The 24,388-nt window shown below is 35.5% G+C and overlaps 3 protein-coding genes across 3 annotated transcripts; all 3 read right to left on the bottom strand.

Moving 5' to 3' along the window:
• Window positions 1-823: 823 nt before the first annotated feature.
• On the bottom strand, window positions 824-6,710 carry LOC112045669 (UDP-glucuronic acid decarboxylase 1; the record flags this gene model as incomplete). The annotated part of the gene is given in 7 exon segments (XM_052891551.1): window positions 824-954; window positions 1,623-1,810; window positions 2,521-2,634; window positions 3,963-4,068; window positions 5,224-5,403; window positions 5,965-6,269; window positions 6,420-6,710. Coding segments are annotated over 7 exon segments (1,085 nt in total), but the record flags the coding sequence as incomplete, so codon positions are not given.
• A 9,232-nt stretch (window positions 6,711-15,942) lies between these two features.
• On the bottom strand, window positions 15,943-17,269 carry LOC128198053 (glycerophosphodiester phosphodiesterase, periplasmic-like). Its single transcript, XM_052881210.1, has one exon. It carries the CDS (start codon window positions 17,266-17,268, stop codon window positions 16,165-16,167), a length of 1,104 nt encoding a protein of 367 aa, XP_052737170.1. The 5' UTR covers window position 17,269; the 3' UTR covers window positions 15,943-16,164.
• Window positions 17,270-17,602: 333 nt separating this feature from the next.
• Window positions 17,603-19,514, bottom strand: LOC112045652 (uncharacterized). Its single transcript, XM_024081923.2, has 2 exons — window positions 19,328-19,514; window positions 17,603-18,739 (listed from the first exon to the last, which is right to left on the bottom strand). Exon 2 carries the CDS (start codon window positions 18,725-18,727, stop codon window positions 17,603-17,605), a length of 1,125 nt encoding a protein of 374 aa, XP_023937691.2. The 5' UTR covers window positions 18,728-18,739; window positions 19,328-19,514.
• Window positions 19,515-24,388: the final 4,874 nt, after the last annotated feature.

Genomic DNA, 24,388 nt, shown 5'->3' on the forward strand with positions numbered 1-24,388 from the left:
TTTTCAGTTGTGTGCATTCTAAGAAATTAAATATCACTTACCTTAAACGATGAAGGAAAAAACATCGTGAGGAAACCTGTATACCAGAGAATTTTCTTAATTCTCTGCGTGTGTGAAGTCTGCCAATCCGCATTGGGCCAGCGTGGTGGACTATTGGCCTAACCACTCTCATTATGAGAGGGGACTCAAGCTCAGCAGAGAGCCGAATATGGGTTGATAATGATGATAAAATATGTTCCCAACCGAATTTCTTTATTCAGCCACGGCGTCCGATCTCGCATGTTGAAATTAACCATGTACGCCGGAGATATTATAATGAACAATGTGTGCACAAGCACAGGTGCACTCTCTATTCCCTCACTCTCATAGTCTGATGGGACAGACCGACACAACCGTTGAAAGATCAGGCGCAGGACCGACGACTTTACGTGTTCTGCGAGCACGGGGGTGTAACCACACCGCTAACTTCCGCAACTACAGACTGCTATTAAGATATTTCTGGTAAAAAAAATCCCAATAACATTTTTTTTTGTTGGCCTGACCCAGGACTCCAATCCTGGATGTCATTGTCCATAGCTGAACTAGCTAACTACGGGACCAATGAGGCAGTTTATATTAGGTATATTAAAGGCATAATCACCTACTGATGGCCAATTCACTAACTTTGACGTATGCTACTGTTCTAACAATCGGCTTCCATCTAAGATTGCATCATCACTTGCCATCTGATAAAATTGTGGTCAAGGGCTAACTTGTAAAGAATAAAAAAAGTAGGGATGAATGACAATCTCAAATAATAATGTAGTTGTATAAAGATATTACCTCTATCGTATGTTCTACCGGATTTCCAATATTGACAGGTAAAGTATAACTGGACGCCATCAAAGCTAGGAGGCCGTCCACCAGATCTGATACATAGCAAAACGATCGGGTCTGTTTCCCGTTGCCATACACCTGCAAAACATAAGATTACTAGTAACCAGTTATATTAAAAAAAATTAAAGGAATATTTTTTTCAGATTTTTTCATACAAAAATTGTTAAGGTTATAATATTCAAATTATAATATGAAAACCGTACCAAATAAAACTGCATAATGTTGTTTTCAAAAGAATTTCTAAAGAAAGGATTATTTAAATCAAAAAATATATATGCTATGTAGTTTGTCTGTCCGTCGTCGTCCCCGTCGAAATAGGTGCGAGAGGATTACCAACAAAATCTCTATAACTTGCTTAAAGACCTTGGCTTCTCTAGAACTGTAGCAAGTTCTATATTAGAATCTAAAGGAAAGAAGGGAAGGAGGAGAGTGTTAATTGATTGTCAAGGAATTCCTAACCCTACATCCAGTAGTCACAAAACCTTGACTATGCTCGGAGTTTTTCTATCTACCACGCGATTGACCCGGCATCTGGACGGTGAATCCATGGAATGCTAATAATATTTCGTCTCTGATCTTAAAATCTCGGGATTAGTAAAAAGGCCAGGGATTTTTGTTTAAAGAAAAGAAGTTGTAATTTGTATCTGTAGTTAAATTAGAATTTATGCAAAAATACAGTTTATACTAATTTATATGTAATTATGCTAACTCACAGTAATTATTAGAAAATACAAGTTGTAACTTACGGTTATAGTTAGATTTTGTATCGCTTGCATAATGAAGTTGGATACAACTCGTCCATCTGAGACGTGCATCCTTGGTCCGTATGTGTTGAATATTCTAGCTACCCTCACATCTACCTTCTCCTGTTTAGCGTAGGAGTACGCTAGAGTCTCTGCCACTCTCTTGCCTTCATCGTAACACGCTCTTGGCCCTGGAATAAATAAACGAATTATTGTTTTTTTTTATAAAAATAACAATAGACAATGTCTGATCTTACTTTGACGTATTTATGATCAATATTCTACACTAATATTATAAAGAGATAAAGTAGATTTTTGATGTTGTAGGGTATAATCTCTGCATTTACTAAACCGATTTTACCAATAGAAACCCATTTGTGAGTGTCATGACTATAACTTAGGCGCATTTTCCCATGGAAACGGAAAATACGCAGGTGAAATCGCGGAATACACGTTAGTTTAGCAGAAATATTCTGATAGATAATATTTCTTGTTGCATTTCATCTATTTATGTAGTAATTCTAAATGAAACTTTTACTTGTTTCATGGGTTTTTGAACCCTCTATTGTCAACATACAGCTAAAAACTATATTATGTTGGTGCAATTTTTTTTTTGTTCCAGTTTAATCTGCATTCAGTTTTGCAACTTGAATCACATGTGATGTTGGCAGTTGGAGCGTGATTCCAGCAAACCATCTACTCCTTTCTTTATATATATATTTTAGTTAACCCGGAAGGCTTTTTCGGCGACACTATTAAAGTATATCATTTCTTTTTAGGCGTCTCTTGTAGGATATTGTTTTAAGTGCTACAGCCAGATCATTAGGGTGCTTCTTTAAGTGATGTTAGTGTTGGTGCAATATAAATAAAATTTTTAATAACATAATTTTTTCTACTTTACCTATAGGATTCACGTGTCCCCAATAGGATTCAGGCTGTGGGTGCACCATAGGGTCTCCATATACTTCTGAAGTGCTTGCTATTAAAATCTTGGCTCCAACTCTTCTCGCCAGACCTAAAGTTAACAATTTTCAAGATACTATGTCATATTGTTAAAATTGTGGTAGAAGACAGCCAATTTATAAATAAACAACATTTTTATTATTGATGAATGTCATAAATATAACTTGAAAATGAAGGACTTTCAACCGCTATTGCACCCCTTCTATTTTAGTTTTTGCTACAAGTAAGAGCCTATATTGTTTTCAATGTCTTCCTTATCTCCCAAAACTCATCAAAATTGGTTCAGCGGTATAGCCTTCAAAAAGTTAAGGATATTAAGTCTGTCTGTCAGATTTACTGACAGACAGAATTAATATAATCAATAATCTTTCCTAAAATTATAATACTGAAGAGTTTATTTGTAGGTTTGTTTGTTTGTTTGTTTGCTTGAACGCGCTAATCTCAGGAACAAGTGGTCCGATTAGAAAAATTCTTTCAATGTTAGATAGCCCATTTATAGAAGAATTCTATAGGCTATATATTATCCCCGTATTCCTACAGGAACGGGAACCACTTGAATGAAACCGCGTGGCGTCAGTTAGTGATATTATAAATATGTAATCTTGTAATCAAAGAGAAGAACCATTAAAACATTAACGTTTGCCAAACTACTGCTGATTTTATCGTCGTCCACTTAACGATACACGCGTATAATGTGAACGGAATGTCATGTATTACTACAATGAACCATGTTTTATAAATTTCTAATGAGTCATACAATTTTAATCAATTTTATACCTAATGGATTGGTTACTAGGTTTAAAAATCGATTAATCAGCATTCCATTTGTGATAAACATCGATGTTGTTGATCTCGTAAGTCATTAAAATCGTAATCTGTTAATGGCAGGCGTTCACACATCCGCATCGTACGTATAGGACGTATCGCATCAAACGGATTTTTAATTTTACGGTAGATAACATCCGTTCGAGGCAATCAGTACCTACGATGCGGATCAGTGGACGCACTTGTATGACTTTCTATACGTAGAATACTAAAATCCATTTGATGCGATTCGCCGGATACGTACAATTCGAATCTGTGGACTCCTGCCATAAGGGGGCACAAATTAACTACTTACTTGCGAGACATTTTGATATTAGTTTTTGCCATTTTAGACTGTTTTTGGGAGGAAAATATTCACCACCAAGAAAAAAAATCTTAATATTCTATAGCCTGAGTAGCAGTTAACAAGTTAACAGTTAGTAAAAACATTGTGTGACATTTATCGAGCTCCCAATTTCAAGTTGTTCTCATGAGAATTGGTGAGTTTCTGCTCAGTGATGCCATCCTGCAAACCTCAAGTAATTAAAGTGTGTCCCTTAAAAAAATCATATTTACCAAGCATATTGATTGTCCCCAATGTGTTTGTTTTGATAGTTTTAACAGGATTCTGCATGTAGTGAGGTGGGCTTGCCGGACTAGCTAAGTGGTATATTTCATCTGCCTGAAAGTTAAACAATAGCAATGATCAGAAAACACAACACTATAGAAAATATAGGAAACATATGATAAAAGATGGCATTTTAGACATTTGTTGAGTGTGTCATCATCCTGGGAATTCAATCATATTGTGTCTGGGTGTTCTCATCTTGCTAACGGCAATTACTCGTTGATTTCCATACAGGAAGCATAACTTGGTGCAAATATAAATAAAATCAAAACATTATTATAAATATTAACTGCATTTTGGACAGTTACATTACAAGATACTTATAATATGACAATGCATTAATTTTAATTGTCACAACACTGCTGTAATTACAGCAGTAGAAGCTTTGTTATATGTTTACTTAAGATAGTCAATCAATGTCTGATACAATATACTGATATAGGTCTAAACAGTTTGTAGTTTTAATTGCTTTTAATCATATAAATATAATCAATTGATGACTATCTATCTATATTTATATAAAAGTGAAAGATCATCACTTATCACAACATATAAAAACATCTTGATGTACAAAAGTTTGGGAGGGAAGTGGTTTATAGATAATTGATGATTTGGTTGCATTGATTCAGCAAAAACTGAGAAGCAAAGAGTAAAAACGGCATTTCACTCAACATGTATGAGAGTACTTATACATGGTAGTTATTTAAAAAATCAATTATCTGGCTAACTCTCTTAGTTGGACTTCAAAAAGAGACAGTTAACTGATATTATAAGGCTACTTTTTGGATCCATGTAATTGTATGTGAAACTGTGGGCCAGCCATATAAGTTATATTATATGAGCCAGCATATAATATACTACTTAGGAGACAAAACAGAAATCTCAGGCAGAGGTTTCCACACACAATCTTCAGTTTATAAGATTTAAAAAGCTGATTTAAATTTTTTAAACTGTTTTTTTTTTGGTTTTCTCTATTTACTTTTTTATATCAGCCTTCCAAGAATTAGTGTTTTTTGGGTATTTTCTATTTACTTTTTCATAACAGCCTTGCAAGAATTAGTGCAACAATACAAATCAAATATTCTAATTATTGTTCAAGCCACTATAAGAATGGTATGTGTATATACTACTAAATATAAACCTAAACATTTTTATATCATTAAATTAGAAACATATTTTATATATATAGAGAACTTAATTATTAATTACCTCTACATATAATGGGTTTACAATATCGTGATGTATCATTTCAAAATTCCTGTGCCCAAACCAATGTTCAACATTTCTTTTCCTGCCAGTAAAAAAGTTGTCAACCACAATCACTTCATGGCCTTGGGTCATCAGAACATCTACAAGGTGAGAACCAACAAATCCTGCGCCCCCTGTTACCTGCAAAAGGATTTTTATGATATTTTGAAGCACTATAAGTAGTAGATCGAATAAATACATTTGTATTATAATTTGTAACAACTATTCCATGACATGGTTAAACTTACACTTACAAAAAAAAATGTACCAAAAGATAAGACTTGCAAAATAAAATCCTGTGTACTATTTCCAACTCGCTGTGGATTATCACGAATGAGGAACTACTCTTCCAATGCACAAACAAAGGATGAAGTTAGGGGTCTAGCCAAAAAATAGAAGAAGCAACTTCTTATTCACCCTAATATCTTGGCCAATAGACTCTTGACCTATGACTGTCTATTTATATTTGACTCAATCACTAACTTGACCTAGACTTGAAAGTTTACATCAAGTTTAACGCAGAGTTCCGAGACTTGATCGCTAACTATGGGCCTCAAAAGAAGGCTCAGAGTCACACAGCGGGCGATCAAATCAGAAATTAGGAGATCCGCAGAAGAACCAAAGTCACTGACATAGCTCAACAAGTAACAAATAATTTATGGACCTAAGATTTATAAGATATTTAATAAAAACATCTCTTACCAATATTCTTTTTCTTTCCTTGTACCCAAGATATTTCACATCAGGATACTTCTGAGGTATTCTACCCTCTAATATGGCTATTTTTTTCTCTAATTGTGCCAGTCGAGCCTTGGCTTCTTGCAGCTCTTGTTTAGCTTCATCATTATTTATATCCATTTCGGCGGCTTCTTGTCTGTTGTCGTCTTTCTTTGGCATTTTATTAAAATCTCGATACCCGATGTTCTGTGTATTATCTAGTCTTTGGTGTCCCTCAATATCAATATTATTCAATTTGTCTCGCCTAAGAATAAGAAATATAAAGATAACTGCAAAATAACAACAATATTATGTACCTGCACTTGGGGATTTTTTTGCAATATGTAGCCACTAAGCAAGTAGTTTAGTAAACATCTGTGTAATTGTATTCATGGTTTAACAGCTCGAAGGCACTTGAACAAGTTATTTTAAGCACTTACTTAATGATAAAACACAAACTATAGTAACTGTTTTACGGAATTTTAATGATTGCCTTATCATCTCTGAAAAGGATAATTTATGTATTGTGTTGGCTCATATTTCAGATCATAGACGGTTAATATAGTTGAATTTATTGCCTATCACTCGAGCAAACTATAATTTTATTATAGACAGATATATTAATAAAAATAAAATAGATTTTCGAAATATTGTCACAAGAATAAATTTTCGTAAAATTTTCTCAATTTTCGTTTCGACTTTTGGTTTTGATTGATCTTAAATTTTGACAAATATATAATAATCCAAAGTCATAGCGACATTGACTTTGACAATGACAGCTTGTTCACCAATAGCGCCCATTTGCTTGTCTATGCTACGGCTACGCCAATAAGGGCCTTGTCACAGACTATGACAATTGACAACCATCTCCAAAAAAAATATTTATTCTAGCACAGACGACAAATGAAGTTAAAAGTGGGTAAATCTTGGGTAAATATATGTACATGTAACAGTGTCACAATAATTATTTTTTTTTTTTTTATTTTTTAATTTATTTTGTACCAATATTAGTAACACACAAAAGTAAAAAGAACAACAGTATACAAGGAAACACTTATCTCTATAAGAGATCTCTGCCAGTGACCCTTGGCAGTGGGAGAGATTTTAAATAAAAGAAATGGATAGGTACAACAGAAAAAAAAGTGAGGAAACATATTATACTTAATACATAAATAATAAAAGTAAATAATATTAAATACATTAAAAATAACACTAATAAATAAATTGAAATAAATATATAAATTATAACAGTACATATCAATACTATATATAAATAATAACTAATTAAATACATATATACATAATAATAATAATAATAATAATAATAGAGCTTTATTTAATTCCATATAAACCTAAAAACTAACACATTCTTATATTACATTTCTCAAATGGTAGGTATACATATATATATATTTTATCTAAGTATATTATATTTACATTTTTTTTTTTTTTTTAAATTCTAGTTTTATATGGACCCCCTAAGGGTAAAAGCCTCCTCCAATGCTTTCCACTTTTCCCTATCTTTGGCTGCAGCTTGCCATTTCACTCCCGCTATTGTCTCTATCTCATCTGCCCATCTAGCAGCTGGGCGGCCTCTCGCTCTTGTGCCTATTGGACCAGCCCATTTTAGTATTCTTTCAGTCCATCTTCTGTCAGTACATCTGGGCAGGTGACCTGCCCATTGCCATTTCCTTTTTAGGCAGTAAGTTAAGGCGTCGGTTACTTTTGTTTTATTACGGATGTCCTCATTTCTCACCCTGTCTTTCAACTTAATGCCTAAGCAACTTCTTTCCATTCTTCTTTGCGTAGTCTGGATTTTTCTTTTTGCTTTAACTTCAAGCGTCCAGGTTTGGCATCCGTAAGTGAGACAAGGTAGTATTTCCGAATCCATAACTATCTTTTTTGATGTGAGCGGAAGCTGCGATTTAAATATCTCCTTACGAGCCCAGTATTTATTCCAGCTTATCGCCACTCTTCTGTCTAGTTCTGCTATATTTCTATCTTTGCTAAACGAAATCTGTTTGCCTAGGTAGACGTACTTCTCTACATATTCGAGGGGGATGTTATTTACCAAGATAGGTACTGTGTTGTGATTAGTCATGACTTTCGTCTTGTCCAGGTTCATCTCTAGTCCAACTCTTATGCTAGCCTGATTTAGGTCATTTATCATTATATTTAATTGATTTGGAGTTTCTGAAAATAAAATGATGTCGTCGGCAAACCTGAGATGACTCAGAAAGTTATTATTTATTCGAATACCTTGCTTAGACCACGGCAAATCGTTCATTATGTGTTGCAGGACTGCTATGTCCATATATACATACATACATATAATATATCTATGATGATAAAGAAAGATAGTGTTCACGAAGTCGATGTTTGAAGGTATCAACTGATGGGTTTTTTTTGAAAATGGTATCTGGTAGAGAGTTCCACAGACGCGCTGCGATAACTGAAAAAGATTTAGCACAAAAAACAGTGTTATAGGGAGGCACAGATAGAGATTTTAATTTTACACACGAACGCACCGGTCTGAGACGGCGTGGGGATTCGCGGAAGAGCTCCCGCAAGTAGGAAGGAGAAGAGGTATTTAAGATTTTGAACAGCGTCGTGAGTATATGGATATTCCGGCGATGACGAATAGGGAGCCACTTCAGTTTATTACGGAAATAAGAAATACGGTCGAATTTGCGCAATCCGTATATGAATCGGATGCACAAATTCTGAAGTCGATCGAGTTTGTCGAGTAGCTCCTCTGTCGCATCTAAATAACAAACGTCAGCGTAGTCAAGAATAGGAAGGAGAAGGGATTGGGCAAGTAAGATTTTACTTTTTTTTTACGAAAAGGAAGAAAATTTTGCAAACGCTTAAGGGAATGAAGCGAAAAATGGATCCGCCTACTAACCTCATTTATGTGGCCAGACCACGATAAGTTACAGTCAATTTTCAGCCCAAGATTTTTTGCTGTATTTGACAAGGGTATTGGTGTGCCGTCATATACTATAGGAGATAAATTTTTAAAATGAATACGACTCCGTAATTGTCGACCTCCTACAATCATGGCCTGCGACTTTCCAGGATTTACAAGTAGGCCATGTGCATCAGCCCATTTCTTCACATTTACCAAATCCACATTAACAATATCCACTGCCGAAACAAGATCCGTGACAGAAGCATGCCTATATAGTTGCAAGTCGTCTGCATAGAGGTGATAGTGAGAGGATATTACTTTGGTGATTTGATTTATAAAAATGGAGAATAAGAGAGGAGACAGGACTCCACCTTGGGGTACGCCAGCCGAGATGTCTGCCCACTCAGAAAGAGTTTCATCAAAGCTGACTCTCTGCCGTCGGCCAAAAAGATACGACCTGAACCATTCAATTACAGGCGGTGAAAGGTTTAAAGAGTGGAGAATGCCGAGGAGAACATCAAAATCCACCGAGTTGAACGCATTGCTAAAATCAAGAAGAATGAGTACAGTCAGATTCTTGTTATCCATAGCAATGCGAATGTCCTCGGTGACCTTGAGAAGTGCGGTGGTGGTGCTGTGCATTGGACGAAAACCAGACTGGTATGAACTCAAAAGATTATTGTGACAAAGGAAGAAGGAGAGTTGTCTAAAAACGGCATTTTCTAAGATTTTTGAGATAATGGGCAATATAGAAATAGGTCGATAGTCCGAGAAAGAGGAAGGGTTAGATATTTTAGGTAAAGGGATAACATGGGCTAGCTTCCACGCGGTAGGAAAACATTTAGAGGTCAGGGAAAAATTTAGCACATGGCTGATAATTGGTGCTATAGCCTCACAGATGAGGCTAAGCATGTCTCGGCTTATGCCATCACACCCAACGGCTTTTGTGGAGATGTTGCGGATTGCTTTTTTAACTTCATCAACTGTGATATCCTGAAAGATGAAGTCATCGCAATTGTGAATGACACTAGCCAAATTTTGAAGAGTTTGGGATTTAGTTGTGGAAGGGATTTTGATTGGAGGGGTGGAAAAGTGTTTATTTAGGGAGTTAATGTCTACAGAAAGTTTGCAGGGAACAGATGATTTCCCAATTCCTTGAGAATTGAAAAACCTCCAGGATTGTGAAGATGAGGATTCTTTGATAAGGGAAAAAATATAACGGCGCTTCGCATCTCTGCACATCCTATTGCAGCGATTTCGCAATCTCTTATAGGCAGCTACATTGTCATCGCTGGGATACTTTTTACAAAGACCTTTTGCTTTGTTTCTTTTAGCCATGAGCTTTTTAATTGTCGGAGTAAGCCAAGGGGCCGGAAAATGTTTGACTCTTATACGTTTAATAGGTGCATGTGAGTCAAATAATCGAATAAGAGTCGAGCTAAGTATTCCAACCTTGTCATCTATAGACGATGCACTGTACAAAGGTGACCAGTCGAGTTTTGATACATCATCATTAAAAGAGGCAAGATCAATCCCCTGGTAATTCCGTCGCAGAATAATCTTACTTTTACGTCTAGGTAATGATAAATTATAACTTAAAAAAAGGAGGTCATGGTAAGAAAAAGGAGCTGTTAATTGACCGTGGACAAGAACTTTATCAGGTTTGGAAACAACAATGAGGTCCAGTAGGGATGGAGTGCAATGCGGGGAAAAATGAGTAGCAGAAAGAGGTAGAATTTTCAGGTTCATTGAAGATATAATAGACTTCAATTGTAGAGATCGGTGGTCATTTTTCAATAAACAAGTATTTAAGTCTCCCATGATAATTATGTGTTCATAGGAAGGGCTCAAATCGTCGAGTATATTATCGAACTCATTAAAGTAATTAATATTCATAGAAGGACTGTAGACAACACCAAGAAGAACTTTGGTATGATGAGAGGAAATTTCTATAAATAGGTACTCAAAATTCCCCGAGTAAGTATTAGGAGATTGAGTGATCACGGTAAAAGTGATGTTATCTTTGAGGTACATGCATACACCTCCTCCGCGTTTGCAGTTTCTGTCATTGCGAATTAGTGTAAAACCTGGAAGGGTGTATAGAGAAGTAGGAAGGGAAGGTTTTAGCCAGGATTCAGATATCAGAATTCCATCCACCTGAACGTCACTAAAAGATGCGAGAAGATCAGAAAAATGTGCCGGAATACTCTGTGCGTTAATGTGTGCAAAATTGAGACAGTGAGAATTGTTTACTAGGAGAGATTTCAGTTTGGCATCCAGCGCACCTGTAGAACAATCACTATTGAACGATAAACTACTGGCAGCACTATGAAACTCTTCGTTGTCAGAAGAACAGGAAAAATAATCATCATTAATAATATCAGTAAAATCTATCATTATTAATAAAATATATAATATAATATAAGCTAATAAACTAAAAATATATAAAATACTTATAAATAAATAATTATATATTATTACTTATTTAAAAAAAAAATAATAATAACAATCAAAACTGCAAATTAATTAAAAAACATAAATTATTATCTCTAAAACAAAGAAGGTTTTATTCATAAATAGAAAAATTATTGGTCATAAGCGGGTACGAGTACATTTGTAATGCCTATGTTTGATAAAAATTTGAAATTGAATCGAAATGCAGCGTTCTTGTCTGTGAAATGCGTATTTTTTTAATTTAATTTTTATTAAGTTGCGAGCTGCGTCTGCAAAAAGAATTTAACATTGAATACAGAGATACTAAATGGGTTCGATCCCCGACTGGGCCGATTGAGGTTTTCTTAATTGGTCCAGGTCTGGCTGGCTGGTGGGAGGCTTTGGCCGTAGCTAAAGTCTATTTATTTAAAGCAGAGACTGAAATGACAATTAGAAACGTCAAACATAAAAATAATGTGACCAGCATATAAAGAATAAGGTTGTCCTAACGATTCTGATTCGATTAAAATCGATAAAAATAATACATTATACATAAGAAATAAAATAAATGTACAAAATGTGTAATTACGATATCAATAACCAAAGTCACCGACATAGCTCAACGTGTCGCAAAGCTGAAGTGGCAAAGGGTGGGGCACATAGTTCGAAGAGTCGATGGTTGTTACGGTCCCAAGGTGCTGGATAGGCGTCCCTGCTCCAGAAAATGCATTGTTGATCGACCCCCCACTAGGTGGACTGAAGACATCAAGCGAGTCGCAGGTATTAGCTAATATAAATGCAGGCGGCTCAGTATCGTGAAGTCCCTACAAAAGGCCTATGTCCTGCATTGGACGTCCATCGGCTGATATGACGATGATAATGAACATACCTATAATAATTCTTATACGTTTTTTACAACTTATAAATTACTTTATACTTACTATCCAATGATTAATAGTTTGCAATAAATACTTTTCATCGTAATCGAATTATAAATACAATTTATTGAGTAGGTACATTGATAAAATCGTAAATTAGTTAAATATTTTCATCAATAATAATAAATTTTTTGGTTCATAGCTGACAAATCGATACTAAGCAATCATTTAATTTCTGAATATCGATTTTGTGACGTCCCTATTTACTGCATATAAAAATCAGGCAACACATGAAACGTCATTTTTGTCTCTGTAGAGAAAAAACACACTATAGTTACCATCCTTTTTTTTTTTGTTTAGTTAAGTCCATCAGTGATCAGTCAGTCGACTATAAACTGATTTTTTGATAGAAGAGGATGTTTTTTAGGTTGGAGGTCGCTACATTAAGCGCCTCTTCGTGTTATGGTCATACATTGGTTGGTCCACCACACAACTCTTCCACGGTGGATCGCTTTAGCCTTTTTGTCTTACCAGGCGTTGTTAGCTATTTGGCAAGACTGTTTGTGTGCTCTAGTAGTCTGCTTTTGTGTTTTATTGTGTTTTTTGTTATTTCTTCCTTGACTGTCGGCATTTCGAGATATTCATGCATGTCCGCTGTTTTAGTGAACCAGGGAGCATTTAATATTGTACGGAATACTAGGTTCTGATATCTCTGGAGTATTTCTATATTGGAATGACTGGCTGTGCCCCACAACTTTAAGCCATACGTCCAGATTGGTTTTAGAACGCTCTTGTACACTAGTACTTTGTTATTAAGCGATAGTCTAGAGTGACGGCCGAGTAGCCACATTAACGATCTTGTGCGAATACGGAGCTCTTCACTCTTCTTTTTTATGTGTGCTTGCCAAGTCTGCCTTCTATCCAGATGAAATCCTAAATATTTGGCTTCATTGCTTTGTGGTAGAGTCTCTTTACCAAGCTTTATCTCTGGACAATTTTCGGGTCTAAGTGTAAATGTGACGTGAGTCGATTTGGACGCGCTGGCCTTGATTCTCCATGTTCGCATCCACTGATCTATGTTATTTAGATGGCTCTGAAGTTTTTGTGATGCCACTTTAGGATTTGAGTTACTACTTAGCGCCGCAGTGTCATCAGCAAGCGTTGCAGTGAGGATACCTGGTGTATCAGGTAAGTCAGCAGTATACAGCGTATAGAGCACAGGTCCCAACACTGATCCTTGCGGGACGCCTGACTTGATCTCGTAAAACTCAGAACTGTCGTCACCCTCTACAACTTGGAATATTCTGTCTTCCAAGTAAGATTTCAGCAGAGCATAAACATTGTGTGGGAAGTCCTTTTTTATTTTGTATAATAAGCCTTTATGCCACACTCTGTCAAAAGCCTGTTGAACGTCCAAGAAAGCCGCCGAGCAGTATTCTTTCTTTTCGAGAGACTTTCTTATTTTGTTGACCACTTTATGTACCTGCTCTACAGTCGAGTGACCCTCCCTAAAGCCAAATTGGTGGTCTGGTATGAGAGCTTCCTTGGAAATGTGTACTTTTAGACGTTGTAGAAATAACTTTTCGAAAAGCTTTGACAACACAGGTAGGAGACTGATAGGTCTGTATGATGATACTAAGAAGTGATCTTTTCCAGGTTTTGGAATCATGACTATTTGTGATATTGTCCAGGTCTGTGGATAGTATGATATTCTTAGTATACCATTAAAGAGGGTTGTAAGATAGACAATGGCTTTTTTTGGTAGATTTTTAAGAACTTCTGCAGTTATTAGATCGAAGCCTGGTGCTTTTCTATTTTCAAGATGTTTTATAGCTCTCAGAACTTCAGCTGTAGTAAAACTCTTGATAGGAAGACTCAATTGGTGGTCGCTACCCAAATAATTATCAATCTCCGCCTCATTGTTGTAGATTTCGTCACTATCGTTTAGCGTAAATATTTTTTCCAGGAATTTTGCGAATACCTCTGCTTTTTGCAAGTCTGTTTTTGCCCAGGTATTTCCATCTATTTTTAGGGGATGTGACTGAGTCTTCGGACTTGTACTCGATTTTGTAGCCTTCCATAATGAATATTCATTATTACCCGTTGATGACATGTACTCTATCTTGTTCTGAAGTGTTTCATTTTCTATATCTTTAAGATAAGTCTTTAATTCGAATATCGCTTTCTGAAGTCTAGTTCTATCTACTGATCTTCTTTGACTTTGCCATATTCTTCTTAAACGCCTTTTTTCAAGTACTTTATGTTTTATTGTCATTGGGACATTTTGGAATGCTGTTTTCTTAGTTCTGAGCTCCGGAGTACTCAGCCAACATGCCTTTTGCACCATTTTTGTGAAATTAATTGTTGCCATTTCAATTTCCTCCTCTGTCTTTAGACGTATGTTAAGGTTTAGGTTATCACTAACATACTCACTAAATGCAAACAAATCAGTTTTCTTATTGTAGAGATGCTGTTTAGGGATTCTTTCAATTATTGTCGTACTGATTGTAGCAATGACAGGTGAGTGGTCATCTGATGTGTCATAGCAGCTTTCAACATTCAAGTAGTGTTCTGTAAAACCTTTGTAGATGAAAAAATCCAGAAGATCTGGTTTTCTGTTGGAATCAGCAGGAAAGTATGTGGGTTGTCCTGTGCTAAGCGCTTTAGCATTGTTTTTGTCCATTGCGTTTTTTAATTCTCTACCCCTTGTTAGAGTTAATCTAGAAGCCCAGCATTGGTTCTTTGCATTCCAATCCCCACCTGCTAAGAATCTTGGTCCCAAAGATTTAATGTAGTTGGTGAAATTTGTTTCTACTATCTTATGCTTCGGGGGACAGTACACAGCACTTATATTAAAAATACCAACTTTGTCATGTACAATAGTTACCATCCTACCGACAAATACGTACTTAGCGTTCCGGTAAGTACGATGTCGTGTAGAAACAGAAAGAGGTGCGGATTTTCATCCTCCTCCTAACAAGTTAGCCCGCTTCCATCTTAGATTGCATCATCACTTACCTACCATAAAAATAATAATAAAAAAAAAAACATCACACTAATGGTAATAATTATTTTAAGAGCCAAAGTTTGTGTGTAAATGCATGTGTGTTTATGTACCGGTACTCCTTCACACCGCAACTGCTGAACCGACTTGGCTAAAGTTTGGAATGGACGTAGACGAGTGTGACTTTTACGAACAACACGACTAAAGTAAAACTTCTTTAGCTCTCCCTCTCAATGTTCGTTCGCCTCGACCGATTACACTTTTCGTAACGCATTAATTACCTTACTTCTCAAGTCAAGCATGTGGAAAAAGTTTTACTTTTAAATCCATGGTGATTTATGAAAAACATAGTTTCAATCAAACGGAATTGCGGGCGTCCAATAGTCTATTACAGAGGTAGTTAAATAAATATATTAAAAACTGATTTAAAAGCAGAAAGAGTCATCAAAAATTTAATAATTATCTAATAGAGTGATACTAAATACATAGTTATCACTCAATTAGATAATAATAATCAATAGTAATAGTAATAAATTGAGTGATATTTTAAATTAAGTAACATTTTTTAAGCTTTGATATGAATAGGAACAATTGTTTTATTTCTCTCAGTCTCATGACGATAGGAAGGAGATAGATACTATCTTTGTAGGATGTACCAGTTTTATAAAAGTATTATTGTAATTAGTATAAAAGTATTATTGCTTCATTGGTTTAAGAAAAAAGAAAGTATTCAAAAATGTAGTCAGGTAAGTTTATAAATAATAGGTTACAATAAAAAAAACAATAACGGAATATTTACTAAATATTTCTGGATAAACGTGGATGAAAATCCACCCACACAAAGGTGAGGGTGTCCAGTAGTAGGTAGATAATAATAATTCGATACACAAAACAGTTTATTGTACATAATTACTTTCTTTCGTACATGTAAGTTAACACTTGGCAATGTGCACAGGAACTCAACAGGGTCCTCTAACGCGAACTAATACTTCAGGGTGATCGATAAAAAAACCGTCAATACCGGCGTTGATGAAAGCCCTAATTTCGCCTTCCAGATTTCCAAAATCATTAGGGTTATTACCTCTCTGAAATCTTCTGGGCAAATACAAATTCTCAGCTCGGAATGTCCACGGTGTCACTAGCAAACCTACTGCGTGCGCATCACGAACGAAACTTGTTGGTTGCCCCAAATTGTTAAAGAGATCCCGAGGAATGATGTAACTTTTGGAAGGTCCTACAGCAGATGCATACTTGGCTACATTTGCAAGCCCATTCGGAGTTGCCATTTGTCCATAAGTTATATTATTACCTAGTAACGACTGATCGTATGGTATTTTAGATCTTTCGTCAAATAATTGAACTAATCTTAGATCAGTAATTTTTTTCAACATCTTCAAATTATCTACTTCAAAAGATTGAATGAATGCTGGTGCTCCCTTTCCGATGTAACCGTTTTTATGAAAAATGTCAACCACTTTCCTTTCCATCGGCAATCCCAGGCGTTGAAAATGACTACTATATTTCAATTCGGGGTAGATACCGATAGTGCGATTCTTAACTGTTTCCAGAGCTTTGACCAAATCAATAATTTCTTGAAAAGTTGGTATATCTAGGGATCCATCCATTCGAGCGTTATGCTTTCGTATAAGTGGTATAGGTTCTGTGCTTCTCAGAGATTTTATTTCAGCAAGTGTAAAGTCTTCTGAAAACCATCCATTCACAAGATTTCCGCTAACTCTTTGTGTTCGTCGTCGTGACGCAAATTCTGGACGTTGAGCTACATCAGTCGAGACTCCTAGTTGGTTTTCATGCCTTGCGATTATATGTCCATCACGTGTTACAACTAGGTCTGGCTCAACGTAATCTGCTCCCATATCTATGGCTAAAGCGTAAGAGCCGAGGGTGTGTTCGGACACATAGCCGCTAGCTCCTCGATGAGCAACCACGGTTGGCTTGCAGTCATCAGCTCCGCGTCTGTTTGATTTTGTGGTTTGTTTGGTAGCAACGTTTGACACATTTAAAATAAAACACACACATATTACAAACAAGCGTCCGTCCATCATTTATAGTTATTAATTATGAAAAATATTTGCTATCAAATAAGCTATGTTATCTTATTATAAATAATTAATTACAACTTTCAAATCCTAATTACAAAATTTCCTAAAAACATGATTTGTTATTTTTATCTTAGTTCTTATCTCACAACCCACTGAATGTCTGATTACACTATTCTGTAGTTGAAAATAGGTTATAAATAATTATTCATTGATAAAAGTTTGTTCCAATGTTAAAGTTTCAAATATTTTTTAATTTTAATTTTAAATTTCATTAGCTGGACTTTTATCTGTATTATACTACATCTGCAATATCACTAGCTCTTATCATTTATCATTATCACAAACAAGGTCCACGAAAACGCAATGCTATATCAGGTTGATCTGAAAAAAGACCATCGATTCCAGCTTCAACAAACTTTTGCAGCTCCCCTGTCAAATCTCCTCTGGCTTCTTTTAAAGGGTTGTCGCTTTGGAATTCTTTAGGAAGAAACGTGTTTTCAGCACGGAATGTATAAGGGTGCACTTTTAGCCCAACAGCATGAGCATCAGCGACAAAGCTTGTTGGGTCTCCTAAGCTGTTATCTTCATTGCGGGGAATAATATAGCTTTTGTCAGGTCCTACTGCAGATGCGTATTTTGCAACTTCTGCTAGTCCTTCTGGTGTGGACATGTTGCCATAAGTAATATCAGCTCCAAGCAAAACTTGGTCAGCAGGTTGTAGAGATTTGCTGTCGTATAGCTGCAACAGTCTGAGATTTGTAATTCTCTTAAGTTCTTTTAAATTATTTATTTCAAATGATTGAATATAAACTGGAGCATCAGAATCACGGTATCCATTCTGATGAAAAGTGTTAACAACTAGCTCTTCCATTGGTAATCCTAACTTTTTGAAATGGCTACTATGTTTGATCTCGGGATAAATACCGATGGTTCTCCGTTGGCTGATTTGTAAACTTTTTACCAGATCAATGATTTCCTGAAATGTTAACACTTGAAACGCACCGTCCATTCGTGCATTACCTGGTCTTGTGTCTGGAATCCGTTCGATTGCTCTCAAAGATTTGATTTCCGCTAAGGTAAAATCTTCAGTAAACCAACCACTCACTGCGTTACTGTCAATTGTTTGTGTCCGGTAACGGTCTGCAAACTCTGTGCGATTAGCGACGTCTGTTGTCAATCCCAATTCATTGTCGTGTCTTGATATCAGCTGTCCGTCCTTAGTCATCACAAGGTCAGGTTCAACGTAATCAGCACCCATCGTGATTGCTAATGCGTAAGAACCAAGTGTGTGTTCCGGTGCATAGCCGCTTGCACCTCGGTGCGCTATAATGACAGGGGAACACGAATCAGGACCACGGTCATTTGATTGAAACTTTCCAGTTGTCGATTTTGCCGGAGTTGCAACCACTATTGCCACTATTCCAATTGCCAGAAGCGCCAAAACACCAGCAAAACTCAACATTTTTGTGTTGATCTGCAATTTAAAAATAGGAAAATTATTATTTGCTTAACTTACAAAACATAAAATAGAACGTACCTGAATATTCATAACTAGAATTATTTTACGCTCTACTCGCTCGAAACAATAAATGATTTTATGTAAAGCATTAGGTATGCTTAAAAACTATTTTTATTTAAATAGAAATCCTTGAAGATGTTACGATCACGTTTTCTAGCCGTCTAGTAACTTTAAAGTAGGTAATTGGATGAAGTACCTACTTTGTAATTATGTAGTCAAAGAATATTATCTGAGTGAACAAAACTGTCTTAGTATTTAAGCTGACACAATAATATGTTTATTATATTAAATAAAGTACTAACAAACGGATAACGTAATGATAACAAAGAGATCGTAAGTTAACAGATAATTACATAAAACTTAGCATAAATGATGTGCTACCTACCTATCTATGTAAAACACTTTCTCTTTAATTCATGTTTAATGACTTTAGTACGTTATTACTACTCAATACAGCGGTGTTAATGCGATTATTTAAGTCTAGTAACTTACTTGAAATCCAATAAAAAAAAACGAATATAAACTAAGTAAATAATAACTTACCGATTTGAACACAAGCACTGTGTATCGTAACTTTAGAGAAATAAAGATTCACGAACTCTTGACATTTAAAAACCTGTCCACATGTAACAGTTACAGCCAAGCAGTAAATTGTTAATGAAATTATTTCAATCTTTACTACTTTGACGTGAATAAAACCGTCTGATAGACAACAATACTTATGTCCAAATGAAAAGGAAGTAACTATCAAGAGGCACGAGGAAATCACAGCGATACTTACGTCGATATTTTCCGGTTCATAACATTGAATATCTTTATCGTATGAAGCAGGTAATTAGGCATCTAGTTTATTCATAAATTACATCTTTTTTGAATACGGATTCGTGAGTAGGCACCATATGTACACGTAGGTATTAGGTTATATGGTTATTTAATTCTATTAAGGCTAAAATTATATTAGGTTTAACTTTTTTTGGAACAAATCTCATTTTGAAGTAGGTATAATAAAACAATAATGTTGTCAAATCTAATTATTATCACTTATTTTCGCATTAAACTTGACATCTCAGCTTAGGTAGCACGAGGTAGTATTTTAGGTCGAAACTATTAGACATTTTGAAAAATTCCATGGCCTCATTTTACTGGTATTCTATTATTTCATGTTACACCTACACTGATCGTGATCAACAACGGCTATCTTTAAACCTAGTTAACATTTTAACAGTAAGTAAAAAATTTGAAAAACTGTAACTTGATTAGGCAATTACGGAAATAGGAAAGGACTAAAAAGGTAAGAATGGAAAGAAATTGGATAAAAACTATTTTTTATACAGTCTACTATAATTATTTTTATTTACCTATTATGGTTAGTTTGTAGGTACGGTACATGTCGTTGTTTTGTTTAATTAATTAGGTATCTTTTACTTTTTTGTTACAAAGAGTTCAATGACATTTTTATTTAAATTGTAATTTCTTTATTGACTGTACTTACAACATACTGATAAGGCTGGATAGTTAAGTGGTGCATGACAGATAAGTATCGAATTATTCTCACGTAGGTACTCGTATCAACTAGAATACCGAGTTTTTGATTAGAAAATATTAGCTACTAGCTGACGCCGCGCGGTTTCACCCGCGTGGTTCCCGTTCCCTTAAGAATACGGGGATAATATATGTTCCTCGATAAATGTGCTATCCTGAGATTAGCGCGTTCAATCAAACAAACAAACGAACTCTTCAGCTTTATAATATTAGTATAGACTAGTAATACGTTATACACAAACGAGTACCTACCATTCCATACCATATAAATACGAGTATGAAATCAGTGATAGCCCAGTGGATATGACCTCTGCCGTCGATTCTGAGAGTGTAGGTTCGAAACCGGTCCAGGACATGCCCCTCATCTTAAAATGGCTGGTAACTTTTCAGTTATGTGCATTTTAAGAAATTGAATATCACGTGTCTCAAACTGTGAAGGAAACACTTCGTAAGGAAACCTGCATATCTAAGAATTTTCTCAATTTTCTGCCAATGAAAAACTCAATCGGCTCAGCCGGGGTTCGACCCCAGGACCTCCGTCATGTAAATTATTATAACTTTACCTTGCCACCTTACCATGGTCAAGCTAGTCCCTTGGGAACGTTTTTTATGCAAATAAGCTCGTGTTTGACCATGATCTAACATGATAGATGTAGATACAGTCTAAGATGGGAAACGCTTGCCTAGAAGTTGCCTATTCACTCTTATTTTAAAGATACCCAAGTTATAAGACTCAGGAAACAGAGACTTGGGTATACCAGGGGCTTAGCTACCGGCGTATCAACTGTGTCAATGATACGGGGCTCCCGGAATACAGAGGCCCTAAGGATTTCGATGGTACAGGTACGGATATCAGTCTTGTCATTATTGCCTATAAGAAGTTTTAGAAAAATTTTAATCGCCTTCTTTTCACAACTTTAGATGATTTAATTTGTTGAAAATAAAGTCAAGATAGGGTATATTTATTTTGATCTGTTACTAACTGAATATACGTATCAAGAAGAAAGTAATAACTAGCTAGCATTTGTGTTTCATAAGTGAGAAATATTTACTCTAAATTTTCCCCTAACTAATCTTAATACAATGCCCCTCTATAGCATGCTACGCCACTATTCCAAACTCTAGCCGTGCGTATAAGAAAAGAAGACGAAGATCTTCATAGATGGATGGATAGAAGAAGATGGATCTACATAGATAGGTATACATAATCAGCAATGAAACGTGTGATTCCCGTGTGACCGTTTAGGTAACGGATAAGATACAAAAATCAAAAGCACGTGTATCGTGATAATCATACGACTTGTTATACCTACTTATATTTATCTGTATCACAGAAAACATGTCTGTACCTACTTACTCGACTGTATCGATGAATACTCTAGCGTCGCTGTAAGCCTTGAGGTTTAGGTAAGAGATTAATATATTAGCAGTTTAGATTGCAGCTCGATTATGCTAGCCACTATCAATAAGCCTACATGCGTGCAGCGCTATCGGTTTGGCATGCAATAAAACTGATGTGTTGATCGCGATGTGCATGACATGCCGATCGTTTTGACCGAAGATTTTGTATGACAAATGTGTTTGCCGCAATTTAACTAGGCAACCTATTTGCAATTCACTGTGAACATTATTAATCCCCGACGCAAAAGAAAAGGTGTTATAAGTTTGTCGTGTCTGTTTGCCTGTCTGTCTATCTGTGGTTAAAGGCACTATAACTTCCGAACGGATGAAGCTATTTAAAATCAATTTGAAAGGTGACTTATGTGCGAGTGTTCTTAAATATGTTTGATGAAAATCGGTTGAGCCGTTTACAAGGGGGTTTTGGGGGATGAAAGTGCAAAGAATAACCGAATATCTGCAAATATACTCGAGTGCAAATATTCACAAATGAAAGCGCACTGAAAGAGAATATTGGTGACATTATCGAGAGTGTTATTAATAATTTCATGACCTTCGGGGGTTTTCAAAATTTTCAATTTTATGTTATCTATCATTTATTTTATATCACTAATGAATGAGTGTATGTATTTCTAATGCCGGATCTTAGATCGTATACATCTACGTTGTAACGTAGACATAGAAAGTGTCTATGTACCTAAACTGAAATTTACGTAGCGACTAGTAGGTATCTATCTACTCCTGCTTACGTTTATTGAAAAAGAGTGCTTACTTCCCTAGATGCACAACAAAGCCCCTGTGTGTTGACATAGAGATTTGATATGCTAGGGTTGTCTCTTTATGGTTGATTTTTTTTAAATTACCTACCATGTTTATTCTATTCGTTATTTTACTTTGGTTACTATTAATAAATTACCTGGGTACTTACCTATATGTATATTATTTAATTTTATGTACAAAACATTTTTAATTTTATTTAATTAAGGAAACTTTTTCCAACACAATAGAATGACAAAGAAAACGCTAAATTGTCGTCGTCATCATTATAGCTTGGCAATTTTGTTCGTAGCAATCCCGAAGTTCCGCGCGGGCCGGGGGGCGTGTAACGATGATGATTAAAAACCCACGACTGATGCACGTCACTTCCCGGCACGCACGATTTCACACCCGCGCAGTCTTTCCCCCTGTAGCCCGCATATCATGGGAGTGTTATCAGCGAACTAGCTAGATTATATTTCTTAATATCGAAATTAAACTATTTTATTTTTTTACTTATTATTTTTTCATCTGAGCACGTTGACTAGGTTCCTCGAGTGTTTTAGTTTTAATAATCGTGGATCCTGGTAAGCATCCTGGACAACAACGACTCTGAAAAGACTTTCTAAATCGTTGAGTCGTTACTAATTATAATCGTTGGTGTACTAATCTCGAAATATTCATAAAATACTAAATCAACAATTAAAGTTGATCGTTGGTATTTATAAATCACGTATTCTCACAACTGAAAACCCTAGAGGGCTTTAAAAGATCCCCCGCCGCTGGATCCCTTGCAAAATTCGTTTGTTTTTTCCACCTACCCTCCGCGGCATTGTCTAATCCGAGCAGATCGAATTAATAAAGTTTGTCGTTTATCATTATCGTAAGCTGCGAATACGGAATTAGACATTGATTACAGCAAGGGTGAATGGGTGACTTTATTAGCTGGAAGATTTACTGTTGAATAAAAAAGTTGATTATTTTCTGCTTAGGAGCGCCTGTGGAAACCAATAACGTGACCCCAGTCAGTAATGCTCGGTAAACAATGCGTCATTTTCGAAATAATTAAATTCATTTTGGAAGGAATATTATTATTTTTTTAATATAGAACCAACTTGTAAGTTGGAGTTTACATAATTATTATAGATACTTACATAATTATTATATTGTTACAAAAACATACATTACAGCCGGTTAAAAATGAGTTGCTTATCGTCAGTCTTGCTAAAACTCAAAGCATTTGACGGGTTTAAATATTAACACACTAATATTATAAAAGCGAAAGTTTGTGTGTAAGTTTGTATGTTTGTTCCTGCTTTGCGCTGCGGCTACTGATTTGGCTGAAATTTGGAATGAAAAAATTTTAATAAAAAAAATTCAACCGACTTCCAACTCAAAAATTAACCTAAACTAAAAAGCAAAAAATAACATCTTACCTATGTGCTACCTTCTGATCAGTTTGAAGGCGGTGCCAAGCCAGTGATGTTTTAATTTAAGCCGTTTAAATTACAAAGTTTCTTTGTTTCTTTCAGAAACGGCTTTAATTAAAACATTACACTGGATTGGCACCGCCTTCAAACTGATCAGAAGGTAGCACATAGGTAAGATGTTATTTTTTGCTTTTTAGTTTAGGTTAATTTTTGAGTTGGAAGTCGGTTGAATTTTTTTTATTAAAATTTTTATTTTTTAATTTTTAGTGTTAGCACACCTACTGAGTATGAACAAAAATTAATAAGCAATTAGTTGAAACGTTTCTTATGATAAGTATCTAGGTCCTACAATCCCAATTTTAAAAATACTACCTTAACTCATATACAAAATTTCACTCCCCCTTTATCCACTCGTAATATGAATATTCAGAAAAACGTGAAAGGTGACTGTCCTCCGTCTTCATCACCAGACCCCCTA

Source organism: Bicyclus anynana, chromosome 4, assembly GCF_947172395.1.
Source record: "Bicyclus anynana chromosome 4, ilBicAnyn1.1, whole genome shotgun sequence".
Classification (NCBI taxonomy): domain Eukaryota; kingdom Metazoa; phylum Arthropoda; class Insecta; order Lepidoptera; family Nymphalidae; genus Bicyclus; species Bicyclus anynana.

What these genes read in the sequence shown, in the direction of transcription:
- LOC128198053 (XM_052881210.1), bottom strand. Translation starts at nt 17,268, where the DNA reads ATGATGGACGGACGCTTGTTTGTAATATGTGTGTGTTTTATTTTAAAT.
- LOC112045652 (XM_024081923.2), bottom strand. Translation starts at nt 18,727, where the DNA reads ATGTTGAGTTTTGCTGGTGTTTTGGCGCTTCTGGCAATTGGAATAGTG.